General features: G+C 49.2%; 1 protein-coding gene across 1 annotated transcript in view; it reads left to right on the plus strand.

The window, feature by feature from the left end:
- Positions 1 to 12,316, plus strand: part of LOC147091935 (uncharacterized) — a 162,128-nt gene extending 149,812 nt beyond the window's left edge. The window contains exon 6 of the mRNA XM_085976645.1: positions 11,612 to 12,316. Coding sequence (XP_085832771.1) covers positions 11,612 to 12,251 — 640 coding nt within the window. The 3' untranslated portion in view covers positions 12,252 to 12,316. The remainder of the gene's footprint in view (positions 1 to 11,611) is intronic.
- The last annotated feature ends 496 nt before the right edge of the window (positions 12,317 to 12,812 follow it).

The raw sequence follows: 12,812 nt of genomic DNA on the forward strand, positions 1-12,812 counted from the left end.
AGGATGTTCTTGCCATGGAGGGAGTGCAGCGAAGATTCACCAGGCTGATACCTGGGATGGCAGGAATGACGTATGAGGAGAGATTGGGTCGATTGGGCTTATACTCGCTGGAGTTTAGAAGATTGAGAGGGGATCTCATTGAAACTTATAAAATTCTAACAGGACTAGACAGACTAGATGCAGGAAGGATGTTCCTGATGGTCGGGGAGTCCAGAACCAGGGGTCACAGTCTAAGGATAAGGGGTAGGCCATTTAGGACAGAGATGGGGAGGGATTTCTTCACCCAGAGAGTGGTGAACCTGTGGAATTCTCTACCACAGAGGGCGGTGGAGGCCAGTTCATTAAATATATTCAAGAAGGAGTTGGATATATTTCTTCAGGCTAAAGGGATCAAGGGATATGGAGAGAAGGCAGGGACAGAGTACTGAATTTGGATGATCAGCGATGATCTCATTGAATGGCGGAGCAGGCTCGAGGGGCCGAATGGGCCGACTCCTGCTCCTCTCTTCTATGTTTCTATGGCCTACATCCTAGGGTTCTAAGAGGTCGCTGAAGAGATAGTGGATGCATTGGTTTTGATCTTTGAAAGTTTCCGAGATTCTCGAGATTCTAGAACGGTCCCAGCGGATTGGAAGGTCGCAAATGTAACACCGCTATTTAAGAAAGGAGGGAGAGAAAAAACAGGGAACGACAGGCCAGTTAGCCTGACATCAGTCGTTGGGAAAATGCTGGAATCCATTGTTACGGAAGTTGTATCAGGGCACTTAGAAAAATCATAACATGGTTAGGCTGAGTCAACATGGTTTTATGAAAGGGAAATGGTGTTTGACAAATTTATTAGAGTTATTTGAGGATGTAACTAGCAGGGTATATAAAGGGGAACCAGTGGATGTATATTTGGATTTCCAAAAGGCATTCGACAAGGTGCCACATAAAATATTATTACACAAGATTAGGGCTCACGGGGTTGGGGGTAATATAGTAGCATGGATAGAGGATTGGTTAACAGGCAGAAAACAGAGAGTAGGGATAAACCGACCTTTTTCAGGTTGGCAGGCTGTAACTAGTGGGGTGCCGCAAGGATCAGTGTTGGGGCCTCAGCTATTTACAATCTATATTAATGGCCTAGATGAAGGGACCGAGTGTAATGTATCCAAGTTTGCTGATGATACAAAGCTAGGTGGGACGGTAAGCGGTGAGGAGAACACAAAGACTCTGCAAAGGGATATAGATAGACTCAGTGAGTGGGCAGTAAGGTGGCAGATGGAGTGTAATGTGGGGAAATGTGAGGTTATTCACTTTGGTAGGAAGAATAGAAAAACAGAATCTTTTTTAAATGGTGAGAAACTTTCAAATGTTGGTGTTCAGAAAGATTTGGGTGTCCTCGTGCAAGAAACACAGAAAGCTAGCGTGCAGGTACAGCAAGCAATAAGGAAGGCAAGTGGCATGTTGGCCTTTATTGCAAGGGGGTTGGAGTATGAGAGTAAGGAAGTCTTGCTCCAATTGTACAGGGCCTTGGTGAGACCACACCTGGAGTACTGGGCACAGTTTTGGTCTCCTTATCTAAGGAAGGATATACTTGCCTTGGAGGCGGTACAACGAAGGTTCACTAGATTGATTCCTGGGATGAGAGGGCTGTCCGATGATGAGAGATTGTGTAGAATGGGCCGATACTCTCTGGAGTTTAGAAGAATGAGAGGTGATCTCATTGAAACATACAAGATTCTGAAGGGGATTGACAGGGTAGATGCTGCGAGGTTGTTTCCCCTGGCTGGAGTGTCTAGAACTAGGGGGCATAGTCTCAGGAGAAGGGGTCGGCCATTTAAGACTGAGATGAGGAGGAATTTCTTCACTCAGAGGGTTGTGAATCTTTGTAATTCTCTGCCCCAGAGGGCTGTGAATGCTGAGTCTTTGAGTATATTCAAGGCTGAGATCGATAGATTGTTGGACTCTGGGGGAATCAAGGGATATGGAGATCGATGATCAGCCATGATCTTATTGAATGGTGGAGCAGGCTCGAGGGGCCGAATGGCCCACTCCTGCTAATTGGCTAAGGGAGAGGAGGCAGTGAGCAGTGCTGAGGGATGATTTTCTGACTGGAGGGAAGTATGCAGTGGGTTCCCCCAGGGGGCAGAATTAGGACCATTGCTTTTCTTGTTATATATAACTGACCTGGACTTGGGTATAGGTGTACAATTTCAAAGTTTGCAGATGATACAAAACTTGGCAACGTAGTAAATAGTGAGCATAGTCGTAGCAGACTTCAGGAGGACAGAGACAGACTGTGAAATGAGCAGACACAAGGCAGATGAAATTAAATGAGGATAAGTGTGAAGTGATGCACTTTGGGAGAAACAACAGGGAGAGGCCGTATAATCTAAATGGGACTATTTTGAGGGGGTGCAAGAGCAGAGGGACCTGGGGGTCCATATTCACAAATCTTTGAAAGTGCCACGGCAAGTTGGTGAGGTTTCAGAAAGCGTATGGGATACTTGGCTTTGTAAATAGGGCCATTGAATACAAAAACAAGGAAGTTACACTAAACCTTTACAAATCACTAGTTAGGAACATAGGACAGGAGGAGGCCATTCAGCCCCTCGAGCCTGTTCCGCCATTCAGTAAGATCATGGCTGATCTTGGGCTCAAAGCCACTTCCCTGCTCGCTCCCCATAACCCTTCACTCCCATATCTTGCAAAAATGTGTCTATCTCCACCTTAAATGTATTTAATGACCCAGCCTGCACAGCTCTCTGTGGCAGAGAATTCCACAGATTTACGACCCTCTGAGAGAAGAAATTCCTCCTCATCTCAGTTCTAAAAGGGCGACCCTTTATTCTAAATCTGTGCCCCTGCGTTCTAGATTTCCCCACGAGGGGAAACATCCTCTCTGCATCTACCTTGTCGAGCCCCCTCAGTATCTTATATGTTTCAATAAGATCACCCCTCATTCTTCTAAATTCCAATGAGTATAGGCCCAGCCTGCTCAACCTTTCTTCATAAGTTAACCCCTTCATCTCTGGAATCAACCTCGTGAATCGTCTCTGAACTGCCTCCAATGCAAGTATATCCTTCCTTAAATAAGGAGACCAAAACTGTACGCAGTACTCCAGGTGTGGTCTCACCAATACCCTGTACAGTTGTAGCAGGACTTCCCTGCTTTTATACTCCAACCCCCTTGAAATAAAGGCCAACATCCCATTTGCCTTTTTGATTACTTGCTGTACCTGCATGGTAACTTTTTGTGTTTCATACACAAGGACCCCCAGGTCCCTCTGAACTGTAGCATTTTGTAATCTCTCTCCATTTAAATAATAATTTGTTTTTTTATTTTTCCTGCCAAAGTGTATAACCTCGCACTTTCCCACATTATACTCCATCTGCCAAATGTTTGCCCACTCACTTAGCCTGTCTATATCCCTTTGCAGGTTCTTTGAGTCCTCTGCACAACTTGCTTTCCCACCCATCTTTGTATCAGGACAGGAGGAGGCCATTCAGCCCCTCGAACCTGTTCCGCCTTTCAATGAGATCATGGCTGATCTGTGATCTAACTCCATACACCTGCCTTTGGCCCATATCCCTTAATACCTTTGGGTAACAAAAACCTATCAATCTCAGATTGAAAATTAACAATTGATCTCGCATCAATTGCCGTTTGCAGAAGAGAGTTCCAAACTTCTACCATCCTTTGTGTGTAGAAGTGTTTCCTAATTTCACTCCTGAAAGGTCTGGCTCTAATTTTTAGACTATGCCCCCAGTCCGAGAATCCCCAACCAGCAGAAATAGTTTCTCTCTATCTACCCTATCTGTTTCCCTTTAATATCCTGAAAACTTCGATCAGATCACACCTTAACCTTCTAAATTCCAGGGAATACAACCCTAATTTGTGTAATCCCTCCTCGTAACTTAACCCTTGAAGTCCGGGCATCATTCTGGTAAACCTACGCTGCACTCCCTCCAAGGCCAATATATCCTTCCTAAGGTGTGGTGCCCAGAACTGCTCACAGTGCTCCAGGTGTGGTCTAACCAGGGTGTTGTACAGCTGCAGGGTTTTGGCCTCAGCTGGAGTCTTGTGTACAGTTCTGGGCACCACACTTTAGGAAGGATGTCAAGGCCTTGGAGAGGGTGCAGAGGAGGTTGACCAGGATGGTACCAGGGATGAGGGACTTCAGTTATGTGGTGAGATTGGAGAAGCTGGGATTGTTCCCCTTAGAGCAGAGAAGGTTAAGAGGAGACCTAATAGAGGTGTTCAAAATGATGAGGGGTTTTGATCGAGCAAGTAGGGAGAAACTGTTCACTCTGGCAAGTGGGTCGGTAACCAAAGGTCACAGATTTAAAATAGTTGCTAAAAGAACTAGAGGGAAATGAGGAGAATTGTTTTCACACAGAGGGTTGTTAAGGTCTGGAACGCACCATCTGAAAGGATGCTGGAATCAGGTTCCACAGGAACTTTCAAACAGTAATTGGACATGTCCTTGAAGAGGACTAGTTTGCAGAGTTCTGGGGATAAAGCTGGGGTGTGGGACTAAATTGGACAGCTCTTTCAAAGAGCCGGCACAGACTCGATGGGCCGAATCACCTCCTTCTGTGCTGTTAGATTTGATGATCAGTGTGAACACGCTGGTGTCCCTTAAGGCTCTTAGAGCTTTTATTGCTCTTCCCACAAGTCAGAACATTTAAAGGGTCTCTCGTCAGTGTGAACAAGCTGGTGTGAGGAGGGTGGATGACTGAGTGAATCCGTTCCCCCACACAGAGCAGGTGAACGGTCTCTCACCAGTGTATAGGAGCCGATGTCTCTTCAGCTCCCTGGAGCTTTTAAAGCTTTTCCCACAGCCAGAACATTTAAAGGGGTTCTCTCGAGTGTGAACTCGCTGATGGGCCAGCAGGTTGGAGGACCGAGCGAATCCCTTCCCACACACGGATCAGGTGAACGGCCTCTCCCCAGCGTGTAGGAGCCGGTGTCTCTTCAGCTCCCCAGGGCTTTTATAGCTTTTCCCACAAGTCAGAACATTTAAAGGGTCTCTCATCAGTGTGAACTCGCTGGTGTGTCTGCAGGGTGGATAACTGAGTGAATCCCTTCCCACACACGAAGCAGGTGAATGCCCTCTCCCCAGTGTGAACTCACTGGTGTTGCTTGAGCTCCTGGGGGATTTTAAAGCTCTTCCCACAGTGAGAACATTTAAATGGCCTTTCATCAGTGTGAACAAGCTGATGTGTCAGCAGGGTGGAGGACTGCAAGAATCCCTTCCCACACACGGAGCAGGTGAATGGCCTCTCCACAGTGTGGAGGCACTGGTGTCCCTTCAGATCCCCGGGGCTTTTAAAGCTCTTCCCACAGTCAGAACATGTAAATGGCCTCTCATCAGTGTGAACAAGCTGGTGTCGCTTCAGATGCCCGGGGCTTTTAAAGCTCTTCCCACAGTCAGGACATTGAAATGGTCTCTCCCCAGTGTGAACTCGCTGGTGTGTTTGCAGGTGGGATGAACAAACAAATCCCTTTCCCCACACGGAGTAGGTGAATGGACTGTCCCTGGTGTGACTGCGCCGTTGAACTTCCAATGCAGACGGGGAACTGACTCCCTTCCCACCGTCCCCACCTTTACCCGGTTTCTCCCCGGTGTGACGGTGCACGTGTCTCACCAGGTCAGGCGATTGGCTGAATCCGTGTCTACACACTGAACACGTGCGGTTTGTCATCGCTGCTTTCTCCTTCCATGTGCAAAGGCCGATGATATTCAGGTCCTGATGAATCGAGCGACTCTGTCAGATTTTGACGTGATGTTTTGTCTGAGCTTCCCGCCTGTAACTGCTCCACTTCTATAACCCTGTAAATCGAGTTCAGAAAAGGATCAGAGGCAAACCGTTGTTTAATTTTCCCCTTTCCGAACCTAGGGGCAGTGAAGCTGATTTTCAGGCCCCAGCTGCTGCACAGGTTGGTTGAAAGGATCAGCAGTAATGGCGGCTGTAATACCCACAAGCCCCCGGCGCTGCAGAAAGCGCTCTGTTGACTCTGAGTCCCGCGCATGTGCTCATGGCCCCCACGCTCTCCCTCCTGCTCTACAATCACCCGTCCCGATCGGTCCGCAATGCGCATGCTCAGCGCAGAAAACCCCGTGGTTGGAACATCGGGCGCGCTTACGAAGCCACAACATCTGGTACATGTGAGCGGCTCAGGTGGGGGCGAGTCGGTGTTTCGCCTCAGCCATCAGGGAGGTGCGCATGCGCAGGACGACCCAACATTCTTCCTGTCAGCAATCACTCCCTCGTTCCTTTAACAAAAACAGAAAATGCTGGAAATACTCAGCAGGTCAGGCAGCGTCTGTGGAGAGAGAAACAGAGTTAACGTTTCAGGTCGATGACCTTTTGTCAGAACTGCTTGTTCTTTAGCGTCAGCCAGTGGCTCAGTGGGTAGCACTCTCGCCTCTGAGTCAGAAAGTTGTGGGTTCAAGTCCCACTCCAGATACTTGAGCACAAAAATCTAGGCTGACACTCCAGTGCAGTGCTGAGGGAGTGCGGCACTGTTGGAGGTGCTGTTTTTTGGAGGAGACGTTAAACCGAGGCCCCATCTGCGCTCTCAGGTGGACGTCAACGATCCTATGGCACTATTTGAATAAGAGCAGGGGAGTTATCCCTGGTGTCCTAGCCAACGTGTTTATCCCTCAATCAACATAACAAAAAACACATTATCTGGTCATTATCAGATTGCTGTTTGTGGGAGCTTGCTGTGCGCTAATTGGCTGTTGCGTTTCCTACATTACAACAGTGATTCTACCTCATTGGCTGTAAAGCGCTTTGGGACGTCCAGTGGTGGTGAAAGGCGCTATAGAAATGCAAGTCTTTCTTACGTCATTGGTCTCACCAGCGCCCTCTTCTGGCTGATTGACAGCCGAGCATCCATGCATGCGCACACGGGGCGGCGGTTTGGGCCGAGTCCGGCACAGCGACCCCTCCCGGTCATGAAGGGCAACAACCACGCATGCCCAGAGGACACCAACCCCCCCTCACCCACACGGGGCTGCGCCTGCGCACTCGGATCCTGCCGGACGGAGTCGGCGCGGGCCATTCCGGGGAAAGGCCTTGGTGTCGGTTCCAGAGTCGCGATCGGTGACGCAAAGTGAGTTTTCTCCGCTCCGATTGGGTGGAGAATTGCGCGGGGTGGGGTGGGGTGGGGGGGGGGTGGATCGGGAGAGAATAAAGAGAAATAGAAAAACCTGAGTCGGCAAGGCCCCGGACCGAGCGGCGGCAGTTGGACGGAGCACGTGATCTCCTCGGGGACACATGACCTGGGCTCGCGGCCTGATTGACGGGAGCTTCCGGCCAATCGGGAGCGAGCGGGGCGGGGCTGGAGGAGCGAGCCGGCGGCGGGTCCTCCAACCAATCGGGGAGCTCGAGGGGCGGGACTAGCGCCGGCTGATTGTCTGATCCGCAGGGCAGCGAGTTTCTCCAGTCCCTTGTTCAGGGCCCGGGGCCAGGGGAGGCTGTGGGCCTTTATTCCCCTCATTGGACACAAGGCTCTTTGGCCCACAACACACTGGCTCAGGTTTTAATAGAGACTTTTTAAATTCATCAATAAAAGCAGATAAACCCTGTGCTTCTGTGGAACAAACTTTCTAATATTTTATAGAATCATAGAATGGTTACAGCACAGAAGGAGGCCATTCAGCCCGTCGAGCCCATGCCGGCTCTCTGCAAGACCACTTCAGCTAGTCCCACTCCCCGCCCTTTCCCCGTAACCCTGCAAATTTCTTTACTTCAGGCACTTATCCAATTCCCTTTTGAAAGCGGTGATTGAATCTGCCTCCACCACCCTTTCAGGCAGTGCATTCCAGATCCTAACCACTCGCTGCGTAAAAAAGTTTTTCCTCATGTCGCCTTTGGTTCTTCTGCCAATCACCTTAAATCTGTGTCCTCTGGTTCTCAACCCTTCCGCCAATGGGAACAGTTTCTCTCTCTCTACTCTCTCCTGACCCCTCGTGATTTTGAACACCTCCATCAAATCTCCTCTCAACCTCTCTGCTCTAAGGAGAACCACCCCAGCTTCTCCAGTCTATCCACCTAACTGAAGTCCCTCATCCCTGGAACCATTCTTGTAAATCTTTTCTACACCCTCTCTGAGGCCTTCACATCCTTCATAAAGTGCGGTGCCCAGAATTGGACACAATACTCCAGTTGAGGCCGAACCAGTGTTTTATAAAGGTTCATCATAACCTCCTTGCTTTTGGACTCTATGCCTCTATTTATTAAGCCCAGGATCCCGTATGCTTTTTTAACCACTTTCTCAACCTGCCCTGCCACCTTCAACGATTTGTGCACACATACCCCCAGGTCTCTCTGTTCATGCACACATTTTAGAATTGTACCCTTTAGTTTATATTGCCTCACTTGGTTCTTCCTACCAAAATGTATCACTTCGCACTTTTCTGCGTTAAATTTCATCTGCCATGTGTCCGCCCATTCCACCAGCCTGTCTATGTCTTCTTGAAGTCTATCACTATCCTCCTCACTGGTCACTATACTTCCAAGTTTTGTGTCATCTGCAAATTTTGAAATTGTGCCCTGTACACCCAAGTCTAAGTCATTAATATATATCAAGAAAAGCAGTGGTCCTAGTACCGACCCCTGGGGAACACCACTGTGTACCTTCCTCCAGTCCGAAAAACAACCGTTCACCACTGCTCTCTGTTTCCTGTCACTTTGCCAATTTCGTATCCATGCTGCCACTGTCCCTTTTATTCTATGGGCTTCAACTTTGCTGGCAAGTCTATAATGTGGCACTTGTCGAACGCCTTTTGGAAATCCATGTACACCACGTTAACCACATTGCCCTCATCAACCCTCTCTGTTACCTCATCAAAAACTCAATCAGAATCAGGGCGGCTGGGCCTGGTGGACGTGCGGCCAGGGCCCCAGCACCAGGAAACCCAGGGTGCAGCGCCTCTCCCATCCGAGCCGCCGCTTCCCGGTTTCTTCAGCTGTTTCCACCGAGCCCGACTCTGGACAAAGGACAGGAGCCAGGCTCCCAGAATGGCCCACGGCCCTGGGGAGCATGCGCACTCTCAGCGGGGAAATCGGCGCGTTGCATAGAGCGGTTTCTGGGGCGCGGGGAATTGTGGGTGCTGCGGCCGCCATTAGTCAGCGGCTGTGGGGAAGAGTTTTATTACAGGCTGACCGAAGGTAGGTCCCTGGCTGCCTGTGTAGGTCTTTTTGTTGCTTCATTGTTGAGGATGTAGCTAGTATATAAAATAGATAAGGGAGAACCAGTGGATGTTGTGTATTTGGACTTTCAGAAGGCTTTCGATAAGGTCCCGCATAAGAGATTAGTGTGTAAAGTTAAGGCACCTGGGATTGGGGGCAAGGTATTGACTTGGATAGAGAACTGGTTGGCAGACAGAAAGCAAAGAGTTGGAATAAATGGGTCTTTTTCCGAGTGGCAGGCAGTGACTAGTGGGGTACCGCAGGGATTGGTCCTTGGACCCCAGCTATTCACAATATATACAGGTAGACTATCCTTTATCCAAAAACCTCGGGACCAGCCGTGTTTCGGTTTTTGGAAAATTTTGGATTTCAGAAGGTATTTTATAAGACTGGGAAATTTGTCGGGGGTGGGGGTCGGGGTGGGGGTCGGCGCGGGGGTCGGGGTCGGCGGGGGGGTCGGGGGTGGGGGTCGGCGGCGGGGGTCGGGGTCGTGCGCACGACTTACGCTGAACGAGAAAACTTTCGGTTTTTAGAGGTTTTAGGTTTTCGGAAGTTCGGATAAAGGATAGTCTACCTGTATTAATGATCTAGACAAGGGAACTAGATGTAATATCTCCAAATTTGCAGACGACACAAAGCTGGGTGGGCGTGTGTGCTGTGAGGAGGATGCCGAGAAACTACAGGATGATTTGGACAGGTTGGGTGATTGGGCAGAAGCATGGCAGATGCAGTATAACGTGGATAAATGTGAGGTTATCCACATTGGTGGCAAAAACAGGAACGCAGATTATTATCTGAATGGCAATAGATTGGGAGAAGGGGAAGTGCAATGAGACCTGGGTGTCCTTGTGCACCAGTCGCTGAAGGTAAGCATGCAGGTGCAGCAGGCGGTTAAGAAGGCAAATGGTATGTTGGCCTTCGTAGCGAGAGGGTTTGAGTACAGGAACAAGGATGTCTTGCTGCAGTTGTACAGGGCCTTGGTGAGACCACAGCTTGAGTGTTGTGTGCAGTTTTGGTCGCCTTATCTGAGGAAGGATGTTCTTGCCGTGGAAAGAGTTCAACGAAGATTCACCAGGCTGATACCTGGGATGGCAGGAATGACGTATGAGGAGAGATTGGGACGATTGGGCTTGTACTCGCTGGAGTTTACAAGAATGAGAGGGGATCTCATTGAAACTGATAAAATTCTGACAGGACTGGACAGACTAGATGCAGGAAGGATGTTCCTGATGGTCGGGGAGTCCAGAACCAGGGGTCGCAGTCTAAGGATATGGGGTAAGCCATTTAGGACAGAAATTAGGAGGAATTTCTTCACCCAGAGAGTGGTGAACCTGTGGAATTCTCTACCACAGAAGGCAGTAGAGGCCAATACATTAAATATATATTCAAGAAGGAATCGGATATATTTCTTAAATCTAAAGGGATCAAGGGATATGGGGAGAAAGCAGGGACCGGGTACTGAATTTGGATGATCAGCCATAATCGCATTGAATGGCGGAGCAGGCTTGAGGGGCCGAATAGCCTACTCCTGCTCCTATCTTCTGTGTTTCTATGTTTATATGTTTCTGTTTCAGTTTGAGCTGGAGTGGAGATGGAGGAGAAGCTGCTGGGTTTAACCCCCAGTACTTCTGACCCCAGGAGGACCCAACAATTTCCAATGTGAGACTGTCCAGGGAGGTGGATTCTAGGGGAGATTAGGTTGTTACACAGACACTGTCCGTACAATGTAAAAGAGTATTCTTTTAGGAACAAGTATTTCTGTACAGGCTTTTAATCCAGTTTACATCTACAGATTTGTTTTAATTCATTCTTTGGATGTGGGCGTCGTTTGCAAGAGCAGCAAATATTGCCAATCCCCAGTTTCCCGTTGAGAAGGGGGTGGTGAGTCGCCTTCTTGAACTACTGCAGTCCGTGTGGTGAAGGTATTCCCACAATGTTGTTCGGTAAGGAGTTCCAGGATTATGACCCAGCAACGATGAATATATCTGAGTCAGGCTGATGTGTGACTTGGAGGGGAACTTGGATGTGATGGTGCTCCCATACAACAGCTGCCCTTGTCCTTCTAGGTGGTGGAGGTTGCGGGTTTTGGAGGTTCTATCAAAGTTCTGGTCGAGTTGCAGATGTATAAAGTTCCTTTCCTTCGCCCCCTCCCCTTCCCACTCCCACCTCTCCCTCTCTCTCTCTCTCTCCTCCCATAGAGGCCAGAGTTGTGTGTAGGCCCAGACCAGGTGGCGGATTCCCTTCCCGAAGGACATCAGTGAACCAGTTGGGTTTTTATGACAATCCGGCAGCTTTCATGGTCACTTTTTTCTAGTGCCGGCCCCACAATTGACCAGATTCATTGAGCTGAATTTCACAACCTCCCTTTGTTTTCCTGTGGGTTGTCTCTCACGCTCCCTGTTTTATGTTAATTTTACAGGGCAATGGAAGGGGAGGATTTACAGACGGTAAGCTCAAACCAAACATCACTTCAAGATCTGACAGTCACTCGACTCGCCGGATCTGAATCTCACCGGCCTCTGAACATGGAAGCAAAAAGCACCATTCACAGCGGGGAGAAACCGTACACGTGTTCTGTGTGTGGACGAGGCTTCAGCCAACCCTTTGGCCTAGCGAGACACAAGCGTATTCACACCGGGGAGAGGCCATTCACCTGCTCTGAGTGTGGGAAGGGATTCACTCAGTCATTCAGCCTGCTGAGACACCAGCGAGTTCACACTGGGGAGAGGCCATTCACCTGCTCTGAGTGTGGGAAGGGATTCACTCAGTCATCTGACCTTCTGACACACCAGCGTGTTCACACACGGGAGAGACCGTTCACCTGCTTTGAGTGTGGGAAGGGATTCACTAATTCATCCAGCCTGCTGAATCACCAGCGAGTTCACACTGGAGAGAGGCCGTTCACCTGCTCCGAGTGTGGGAAGGGATTCACTCAGTCATCCCACCTACTGAGACACCAGCGTATTCACACCGGGGAGAGGCCGTTCACCTGCTTTGAGTGTGGGAATGGATTCACTCAGTCATCCAACCTGCTGACACACCAGCGAGTTCACAAGTGACTGCAGGGGTTGGATTCTGCTGTTACTGCTGCTGTTAATCACATCCAGGACTGAACCATGTTCATTCTGACAGTTGGGGTTTGTTTCTGCTGATGTTAATAACCCCTGTAACTGGGCTGGAGTTTAATATTCTGGATAGATGTCAAATAAACCAGTTTTGTTTGAAACACATTATTGTAGATTTTCTTCTTTCCCACCTGAGTGTTTAGCATCACCTGGCTGGAGCTCAGAAAGGACAATCTGGGGGAGGATGGTACGGCGGGAACAGAACTCCAGCCTGGACACTGTCCTTCAGGGCCACACTGAGAGGGGCAAACGGCATTTTGGTTTTTCTTGTCTCTCTTCACTGACAGCAAAGTTGCCGTGCGGGTTAATCTCGAGGCGTGTGAGAAACGTGTCCCAGCTACTCTCAGCCATGGTTCAGAGCTCCTAGGCACGGAACAGAATGCTCCTTTAGGAATGTACCCCAGTGCTTTTATTTTAATGGCCTTATTAACCTGTGTTGCTACTTTTAGTGATTTGTGTATCTGTATCCCTGGATCCCTCTGTTCCTCCAGCCCA

Source organism: Somniosus microcephalus, unplaced genomic scaffold (assembly GCF_052327205.1).
Source record: "Somniosus microcephalus isolate GS21.2 unplaced genomic scaffold, FLI_Smic_1.0 unresolved_chr3, whole genome shotgun sequence".
Lineage (NCBI taxonomy): Eukaryota > Metazoa > Chordata > Chondrichthyes > Squaliformes > Somniosidae > Somniosus > Somniosus microcephalus.